At 40.6% G+C, this 10,710-nt stretch overlaps 1 protein-coding gene across 1 annotated transcript in view; it reads left to right on the plus strand.

Moving 5' to 3' along the window:
- Positions 1-6,182, plus strand: part of pdzd8 (PDZ domain containing 8) — a 46,919-nt gene extending 40,737 nt beyond the window's left edge. The window contains exon 5 of the mRNA XM_042433430.1: positions 71-6,182. Within this exon, the coding sequence (XP_042289364.1) occupies positions 71-2,433 (2,363 nt within the window). The 3' untranslated portion in view covers positions 2,434-6,182. The remainder of the gene's footprint in view (positions 1-70) is intronic.
- Positions 6,183-10,710: the final 4,528 nt, after the last annotated feature.

Consider the following 10,710-nt stretch of genomic DNA (forward strand, 5'->3'; position numbering starts at 1 on the left):
AATCTTTTAAATTGTGATTCAGTTCTTTGCAGTAATTACTAAAAACACCTACTCTTCTTTGTGTTGACAGGTGTCAAAGTGACATCCTCGGTTCAAGTGCCCAAACTGTTAAAGCAGGCTGGAGAGAGGGTGGTGGTACTCTATGAGAGACCGGTTCGTCACCAGACTCCCTCCTTGGGAACTCTGGGAACTCTTCAGGAGGGATTTGGGCAGTTAGAGGAAACAGGTTTTATTTCCCAGCCCGGGGGATATGAAGAAGACCCAGCCCCCATTACCACCCTATCTGACATATCCGACAGCAAAGACATGGACTCTGAGTTTGAAGAATTGATTGTGGACTCCAAACCCAACCAGACTGGTAGCCCTAACAGCAGTACCACAAATACCAGTGACACTAAGGAGGATTTCTTACTTACAGTGAACCAAAGCCCCAAAAGGACTGTGGCCAACTTGGCCTCTAAGCCCCTTGGTACCATATCACCAATTCTCAATCGCAAGTTAAACCTGGTGGGTCTCCAGTCTCCACTAAAGCCCCAGCCCAAAGAATCACCAAAGCCCTCACCACATAAGACCAGTAGTGATCCAGGGGAGGGTCTGCAACGCCCCACTGTTCCTCCCCCACCTCCTCCTTCTCGTCCCCCAGTGCCACCAAGACCTCAGATAAGGTTAACATCAGCCTCCTCAGAAACAAGTCTTTTGGAAGGCGTTGATTCTGTTACAACTGGTAATGTTACTGTTGCACCTACCGTGACTACAACCACAAGCGCTGGGGAAAAATCTCCAGAAAAAGCTCCTCTCACTGGAGCCAGTGAGGACAAGGCTGGTGCTGAGAAGATATGTGTCAAACAGGCAGAGGCAAAGCAGTCCACCAGGCCAACAGAGTCCAGTGATGAGCTGCTAGTTCCTTCCACATTGACCAGCAGCAGCAAAGCAGACCAGGCAAAGGACAAAGTTTCAGAGAGCTCCTGTAGCACACGGGACAGTCTAGAAGACCACTCCCTCTGGGAATCCCCAGAGACCATGTTTCGTAACCAGACAGCACGCTGGCCCAAGGCCTCTGTGGTGTTTGAGGTGGAGAGCAACCATAAGTACCTTAATGTGGCCCTTTGGTGCAAAGATCCCTTTAAGTTGGGCAGTTTGTTGTGCCTGGGTCATATCAGCCTCCAGCTGGAGCATGTAGCCCTGGAATGTATGGCCACATCTTCAGCAGACTACCAGAGCACCTTTAGGCTGGGCCCTCCAGAGCCCAGAGCTAATGTCAGCCGCACTGCACTACGCAGCCTCAGCACCCACAAGGGCTTTAATGAGAAGCTGTGTTACGGAGATGTTACTCTGAACTTTTGTTACTTAGCTGAGGGTGAATTAGAGTATCCAGGAGGACTGGCAGAGAGGGAGCGGGAGGGGAGTCTCCATGATGAGGATCTAAGGGAGAGGGAGAGGGAACACATCCCCTCAGCACCGCGGGATGACTTGGTCTACAACCCCATGCAGCTTGTGGAGGTTCGCCACAACTTCCAGGACACCCAGTTCCAGAACCCCACCTGGTGTGAATACTGCAAGAAGAAAGTTTGGACCAAGGCAGCTTCTCAGTGTATGGTCTGCACCTACGTTTGCCACAAGAAGTGCCAGGACAAGTGCCTCGCTGAAAATCCTTTCTGTGTGGCTGCAACAGAGCGTCGTGGAGCTGACCCTGAAGCCAAATCTACCATAAATCGGGCCACCACTGGCCTAACACGCCACATCATCAACACCAGCTCCCGCCTGCTTAACCTCCGCCAGGTGCCCAAGACTCGGCTTGTTGAGCAGGTGGCTGATGTGGTGCCTGGAACAGTGGAGCCTTCGCCTAAGCATACCCCCAACACTTCAGATAATGAGAGCAGTGATACTGAGACCTACACCAGTGGTGCCAGCCCCTCAAAGCAACCCGCTGGCAGTGGTGGCAGCAGTAAACTTGTACGTAAGGAAGGTGGTTTGGATGACAGTGTCTTCATTGCTGTGAAGGAGATAGGCCGTGACTTGTACCGGGGGCTACCCACAGATGAGCGCTCTCAGAAGCTGGAGCTGATGCTGGACAAGCTTCAGCAGGAAATTGACCAGGAGCTGGAGCACAATAATGCCCTTCTGCTGGAGGAAAGGGAGGCCACAGATGTCCGGCGCAAGGCTCTAATTAGTACTGCCCTGGCTAAGTCTGGGGAGAGACTCCAGGCCCTCACCCTGCTAATGATCCACTACCGGGCAGGCATTGAGGACCTGGAGTCAGTGGAGAGCACCTCTCCTTCAGAGCAGCAAGGCTTTAAGGGCAAAGGAGAAGGCCTAGAAGAAGAGGCCCTGTTGGGGACAGAGGTCTATGATAGTGACATATGCAGCCCTGTGGAGGTGCAACTGTTGGATGACATTACTGAGGAGCAGATCTGTGTGGAAGCACTCCACTAGATGAGAATAGAAAAGAGAAAGACGAGGAACATGTGCTTTGGGCTTGTGCCTCCCAGCAAAATTATGCCCAGTTTGTTTTTTGAGATTGGGGAATTTCTATGGTCCATTTGAAATACTGGGAATGTTGGGGTCTAGTGTTTGATCCACATGTTTCTTTTTATTTTTACATGAAAAAGAAAGGATGGGTGAAGGAATTTCATCATTTCAGGACACATGGTAAACCTGTTATTAACGTTTTGATTTGCACAATGTGATGACGTTTCCATGCTTTAGGTTTTTAAAGGGAAAAAGCTACACTATCATCTGCCCTCAGTAGTGCTGCACATATATCCTCCTTGTTTTGTTTTTCTATGTACCATATGTCATTGTAAGCATTTAATCCACTTTGCTTTCTTGTCAGTAACTGCCTTGACTTAAGGACATAAGAAAATGCACCCATTTCTGTGGTCTACTAGTCTGAATCATGTTAAATTTGTTCAATAATTGTTTGCTGCGAGTAACAAGCCCATGTAAAGGTGACATACTTGAGTCTAAACCAGTGTGAATACTACTAGGGAAAAGCAGGTTTAGACATCCACGTCAGTGGAGCGTGTAATTTGTCTAAGTACCCTGCAAACAGTCATACGTATCCTTTGTTTTCAGCACTTTTTACATCTTGGAAAAGATTTTCCCCGCTCACAAAGCTCTGTGGGATTTCAGAAGCTGCATAATTATTAGTGGAATGGATAATCTTATATATAATTTGCCTCTTTCCTTTGGTTATTTTGTTTGTATTGGTTAGGCCAAAACATGTTTTACTGTGTAACCCATATATTTTATTCTTGGGAAGGTGTAATTATTGTAATTGAATCAAAATGATTTTTTTTTTTTTGTCTTGCCAAGTCACTTTTTGTTCAGAACGCTTCCAACTTTAAAACTCAACTATGGCACATTGCTAACTGATAAACTTGCATAGATGCAATGTGAGAAAGGCTTTTGACTTTTTTGATTTATCTCTGAATGAATGTTACCCATATTAGGAGCTCTCATGATGTTTCAATTTTTACATTTATTTAATTGGTTTAATGTGTGTGTGTGTGTGTGTGTGTGTGTGTGTGTGTGTGTGTGTGTGTGTGTGTGTGTGTGTATTGGTGTGTTAAGATGACTACCATGCTTCAAAAAGTTATGATGTGATTTAGTGCAGATTGTTTGCCTTCATGAGTTGTTTTCATGCCCAAATGAATGTATGTTCAGCCCTTTCTGTGTTTTGTGTATATACAGCCCTTTGGCACTGCCTCCCCCCATCCCACTGCAAAACATCAAGCATTAATGTAGCCTGTCACAGTGATTCCATCATAACCAGCTACAGCTCCCAAAATGCTATGCTTATCTTTTACACCCTTAGACAGCCACTGGAAAGAACTATATGTGAAGAGGGAATATCTTATTCTTACATGTTAAAAAGAAAAACTTACCCCAAAATACTGTAAAATCTCTAAATCTGTTTTGGTGGTGACGTTTTTTTCTTTGTTTACTCCCGTGGTTATCTTGCCAATCAGGGTCATGTCACATAATTCCAGCACAAATACAATTGAGTTTGACAGTGGATACTCTGTGACGTTGAGTTTGATAGCTTTCTAAAAATAGCAGTGGTCAGCAGGTTTTGGTATCAGTCAGTCAAATTTGTGACGTTCAACAAGCACACAGGGAGAATTACATTAAAGGACTCAAATGTAGATTGAAAGAAAGTGGGGGCGTCCAGACTGAAAATAGCCTATGATATGATATATTTTTCCAGGAAGTCCAGTTGGTGTAATAGAATATTATAAACTGCTGTGCAGTTTATAATATTACAAAGAAGGGTTTTAAAACAGCTTATCACGGTGGCAATCATTTTATTCTTCATCCTTATGATCGAGAAGTAAACTGTAGAAATGTAGTGTTCCCATTACAAAGAAATCTACTAGAAATGTGTGCTTGTAAGTATTTGATTGGCCACCGCAGCACCTTGCCAGATGACAAAGCATTGTTTTGTGAAAAAAGTATTGAGCCAGTTTTAACTTTTTTGCTGGAGCCCTCAGTCTTTGCACCCTATGCTGCGTAAATGTTGTGGCCTCATTCAAATGAATGAGGGGGCTGTGTTTCTTCACACAGGGCTGAAGTCCTTCTGAATGGGTATACTTCAAACCGAGTGCTTGTTGGATTGTCTAACAGCAGCTGAAACCCTTTTTCTGACAGTGGACTCTGGGGCTTGCATCTGCCAATTTTTGTAACTTTCCCTGACAATCCGATACAGTGATTGGCCCAGTGTGCAGAGGTGCAAAACTTGAATACTGTACTTCTGTCACTTTTCATGTGGACAACACATTGCAACACCATGAATGCTTTTGAGGAGAAACTGTTTGCGTTGAGAGCTACAAAGATGCAAAGTTCTTGAAGAGAGGTCAGCGAGGCAGTGGGACACAGCCCTTTGTGTTTGGTCAGTCAAAACAGCTATAAAAACATTTACCTTTTAAAGATGGTTTCAGACATTGCACACAGTAGTTCATTTGAAGCATACTGAGGCCTTTAAAATGAAATAAAACGCTAAGTACATCAACACTCACAATAGAATCAGAATCTGTTTATTAGCTAAGTATGCAAGCATACAAAGAATTTGTCTTGTCTTGGTCAATAGGCCTTAGAGCTACCCTGCCTCTTCTCAAGAAACATTAAAGCTCTCTCAAACGCTGTTTGTTAGCTAGTTGCAACAGTTATAGGAACACAGCACAGGCAGATCGTGTGGGTATGACGAACTGATGACCTCGCTTACTGACCACCAACTTCAAATCTCTCCTCTGTCTCCTGTGAGAGGGAGTGCTGAGGTAAGATGCATCAAGTTCATGGTAATCCCAAAATATTCTATAATGTTGTATAATTGTTTTTGGGTTTTTTTGCAGTATCATATTGTTTCCTTGCAGCCCAGTAAACAATGTTTTATGTCCCAGTGCCAGTCCATGGCCTCGGGGTTGGGAACCACTTCTTTAGGGCAAGGATTAAGATTTACTTGACAACTTTATATGGCCTTGTGTACAAGTACAAAAACCAAGCAAAAATAACAAGACATCACCCAAAAAGTGCTATGAGCATTTAAATTTTTCCTTTAATGTAGCTGAACTCCAAAAGGACTCCAGAAGATCCAAACTAATGGGACATGTAATGAGCCAGACTCAGTGGAAGCAAAGGCACAATTCCTATTCTTTTCTGTGTAATAGATATGTTGTTCATGCAGATATTGGCTTACTGGCTGCTATACTTGTCAACCTTTCTCAGTCACTGTATATCCAGATTTTTGTGCAATATTTTTGTAGGAAAATGAAGTTGATAATCAAGAGCGAATCCCTGTGTCTGTGATTTCTCTTATTTTCTCTCGAAAAATGTGTAGCCTGTGCACCCATCTGTCTGGTAATGTACCCTGAAGTTTCAAGGAGAACCTATACGGAGTTCACACTGTAAACTCCCCTTTTTGGCCTGAGAAGCACTGCTTTTGCTGCTGCTGTTGTTACAATGTGCTCTTCCACAGAACTCATACTCATACACGCTTCTGCATCCCCCCACCGCCCCAATCTTTGAAACTGCACTTACAAAATGGCTGTCCATCATGGCTTTCAGCAGGTCAAGACGGTGTTTGTTTCTTTTTGTGTATGTTAGGGATGTTGTACACAGTTTTCGAGAAGACTCATGTGATGAAGCTTTATTGTACATAACCTAAATAAACAAGCTCAAATGAATACCCATCACTCTGCTTTGTGGTTTAATCACCTCTGACAGAAGAACTTTGAAGGCACAATCTGTGATTCAAATGTAAACAAAAGAGTCACACCATTTTTTAAACCTTTCAGTACTATTACAAATAGATTGCCAGATCTTTCAACACATGACCAAACACTAGACAACTGCTAAATCTAAATAACCATTTTCTGATGTTATAGGTTTTACATGCAAAATGTTCCTTAACACAAGTCATGTATCCATGTTTGCACAAGTCTTGCCCTCATCTGTGCGGAAGTTGCTGTTGTGGACAAATCACAAGCTAGTACCACGCTGTTTCAAATTTCAAGAGGCACACAAATGGTCCATGCACCAGCAGCAATTAATTAATTGCAGAGGTTTGTGTGCTAAATCCAGTGTGAGGACCATGCAGCTGGCCTTGGTCCATCTCTCAATACTGTTTTGTGTGTGATTTTTGGTTGTCTGAGCCGAAAGTTAACAATTGTGAGAGAAACATGGTTAGGTCTATGATGATGTCCTATTTCCCCACATTGCTGTCCTTTTCTCTGACGACTCCACTGTTGCCCTCAGAGAGGGTGTAGCCATGTACCATTAAAAGAGTTCACTATCCCCTGCAGAACCCCCCTGAAAGTACAACACTACACTCCTACAGCTCAAGAAAATGTGGAAAACGTTTTAAGATATACAAAACTTTTTTCTTTTTTTACATATTTGAGTACATTATACCTCCCGTCAGAGGTTGCCCATCCCAAAAACCTTTTTGCTAAAATAATACAATTTAGGAAAAGGCTTCCCTGCACCTACATTGCTGTAAGAACCATAGTTTTCAAGGTTCTTAGCCAAGATGGAAATAAAGGAAAGTATTGTGCAAGCATCTGCAAAGTAATTGAAGGCCAGTGTTGAGATGGACAGGCTGATTACAGTGTGTCTGCTCCCACATTTCCCTATCATGCCAACTCATTCTGCTGTCTTCCATCGTCAGGCACAGGCAAGCAACATGAGTATTTATGCTACCAAACTGAAAAGCACAGATGTGTTTTTAGCCGCTTGATATTTTCATGGTACCCATACATGTAACCCCCTTGTTCAAGTTTAACCTGGCATGTCAGTAACAGCTCAGTGTTTTAAATGCACCAAAGGGTAATGATGCTGAAAATCCAGTCTCTCTATTCAATTTCAGTGTTGACATTTTTGAGGAGAAAACTGGTCTGTCAGAGTATACCACATTTAATAGATGATATGGTGTTCCCACTTGGTATGAAAACATATTACACATCTGACCAAAAAAGAAGGTAAGAAAAAGAAAAAATACATCCAGCCAATGACATGCATGTAAGAAGGCTCACATACTGACACGGACACACATATGTACATTTGTACATGTTTGCAATTGATTTAGGATTAACAAGTATTAATTAAGAAGAATTAATATCCACACACAGTAGATTGTAATAGACTGATGAAAAAAGGAGAGTTTGGTGTGTCAGTCCCTGCTCAGACCAGCTGCTTAGTGTGCTGACTTTCACATTTATAGAGGTGACTTCTCCAGTTGGTTTTGTATAATTATGTCATGATTTTACCACTTTACTGAAATCCAATACAGTCCAGTACAGTTTTCACAGCCCATCAGCAAGTTTATGAGGAAATCAAAAAACACCACGTAATACAACATTCTGAACATTACAGTATAATATAAGCACAGTGGACATTACAGCTATCTTTGAATAAAAGTTCATTAAAATTTAAGAACAAATCAGTTGATAGTTTCATGTTCCAAACATTTCTGAGGAGCAGAGCTAATCTGGAGACAGAAATAATCTCATTTCATCCATCTATCAAATATTATCAGGTGAAATAATCTCAACAGTTGAGTTAAATCTCAGTGGGCTGAGCTTTTCAAAAACATTAACAAGCTAAATGGCCAAAATATAGTGTAACAACATATCTAATAAAATAAACAATTTAAAGGGAATTCCTGTTTCTCCATACAGTCATGACATTCATCTTGTGAGGTTAGCTGATCTACTAATCTAAATATCTATCTTAGTCTTCATCAAGATAGTTAATTTACAGTAGCTTTGAACATGGAAGGTTACTTTGTCCCACTAATATAATGAATACACTATATACTCATGCTGATAGATCATTTTGAAGAAATGGTCCTGACAAGAAATTATACAATATTCAAATGTAAATTGAACTCCAAATTCAGAACGACATAAACAGCCGGAGTCCTGACATCACCTCAAGGCTAGCTGCTGTTCCGCTAGCTTCTGCAACTTAATACAATGTCATTTAACGTTTCTTTCAGCAGTCTTTCTAAATAAATTTGAACATATTCCTGGGTTTATCTATATTCTAAGATAAATGAGGCCAACTGTTGCATTTGATATTAGAACTGTTAAACTATTCATTTATTATTGTTTTTGAGTGAGGTTTTTTTACTTTTTGACGAGAACCCGGAAGTCACGGTTTCACGTTAGCTCTCTACTGCCAGCCAAACTCCACAAATAATGAATAAAATAAGGATAAATAGCTATTGCCAAAGATTTTTTAGTTCATTTTGAATTTTCAGTGCTCAACATTTTTCAATTTTCAGCCACAACTAGCTCCTCATTGCATTATGGAATTAAGAGCTACTCCTGCTTGTGTAGTACTGTACTATAGCGACTAGGGTTAGCGCTAACCATGCTTAACTTCACAATATTAGCTAACTTTTCTTTGTTCACTCTATTGCTCTAAATGTTGTTGACTCTGTCCATTGAGGTTAACCCACTGAGATTATTTCAAGACAGACAAATTTTCAAGATAAACACAAAATAGACAGTAACAAATGTCACTTTAAAAGACACTTCAAAAGAGGAAAAACCAATACCGTAGCACTGAATACCCTTTTACTGTCCATTTGAAAGTCAAGAAAGCACTTCATTTTCCAGTTATTGAGGAGAGTCTCTGTTTTCTGATACAAAAATAATGATTGGTTATTGTACAATTACTGCAACAACATAAATATTTAAGGCATGATAAACAGATGTTATGCAGGTTCTTCAGAAAAGGATTCTGATTCACAGTCTTTTTATAAATTTCTCTGTGTCTACTTATCAGTGGTCTTAACAGAGAAAATGATTGGTGAATGTGTCAGTGTTGTCATTTATTTACCAAATCCATTGTAGAAAAGGGCGTAGTGAGACTTAAGGTCATGATCAAAACCCCTGGACATGATCCAACCTGTGTTCAACTTATCTATAAGGTGGATATTGATCATTTAGTATACATCAGGTCTGTGGTCAGTGTAGAATGCAATATGATTAAAGTATTATTGTATGACTGGTCATGATTGTCTATAAGAAACCCTTAATATGAATGATTCCAGTGTGACATTTTAAAATGACCAACAATTAGGCAACTACAATTAGTAGTAGGAAAAGTGGCTCATTATCGAGTCCCAAAATATTTTTGATTGACATTTCCACCTTTTTATATCTTAAGTTTATATGTTTTTCATTTTTGGAATGAAAGAATTTCAAGGAATTTGTAAATGGATGAATATTAAATATAAACACTTAATGATGATTGGTCAAACCCAAAGTGAATGTACTGTATATACTGAATACATACAGCTCATCCAAAAAAAAAAAAAAAAAAAAAAAAAAAAAGCCAAAAACTACAACTACCAACCAGTTTGTGCACACAAACCACTTGTCACAATGTGACAACAGACTTTTTCCAAGTGAGTAATAACATTAATGATGGCTCAGGGCAGAAATACACTGAAAGCAGTGAGGTCGCCAGCAACCAAAACCTCCTCCACTCAGCTGCTGGTGGGCAAATCCATCGAACTGCCAATCCATGCTTCTCATAGAAAATGAATGGGAGCCAGCTCTGCTTTCTGTGTGTTTTTACCCTCAGGTCCACTAAGTGTCCATCTAAGCCATTACAGTGAGCTACTATCCAAAGACCCTGGAACTGGCTCACCAAAATGTTATTAATGACACCTGTGCTTTCTTACGACATGTCCAAATTGAACAGCTCTCTGTATTTTGTTATATTTTGCCATATTTTGACAGAAAAAATAAGTAGGCAAATGTGTAGATGGATAATGGAGGAGTAGATCGCATCTGTCATGCGTATAGGGATCAAAACAAGTTTTTGGTGAAGTATTCCCTTAAATCCCTATCTTCCTACATATAATATATCGAAACCTTAAAACACTTCAACAACAGACATTATCTTTACATGTTTTAAAGGTATTTTGATGTTGAATTAAGCCGGGCTGAACACTGCTGCTACAATGCTCTTTGAGCATTAAAACATTTCACAATCATTGAAGTTACAATAAGTGATTTAACAGCTGACTAAATATATTTGCAGTGACATCATTAAAAAATAAAATTAAGGTCTGTTCAGACCAGCAAAATTTGGAGGTAAAATCACTTTATTTCAATGGATTCTGTGCAGTCATCGAATCCTCTCACACAGTAAATCTGTGAACTTGGACACACACTTTGTCATTGACCAAATTAGTAA

This window comes from Thunnus maccoyii, chromosome 14 (assembly GCF_910596095.1).
Source record: "Thunnus maccoyii chromosome 14, fThuMac1.1, whole genome shotgun sequence".
NCBI lineage: Eukaryota > Metazoa > Chordata > Actinopteri > Scombriformes > Scombridae > Thunnus > Thunnus maccoyii.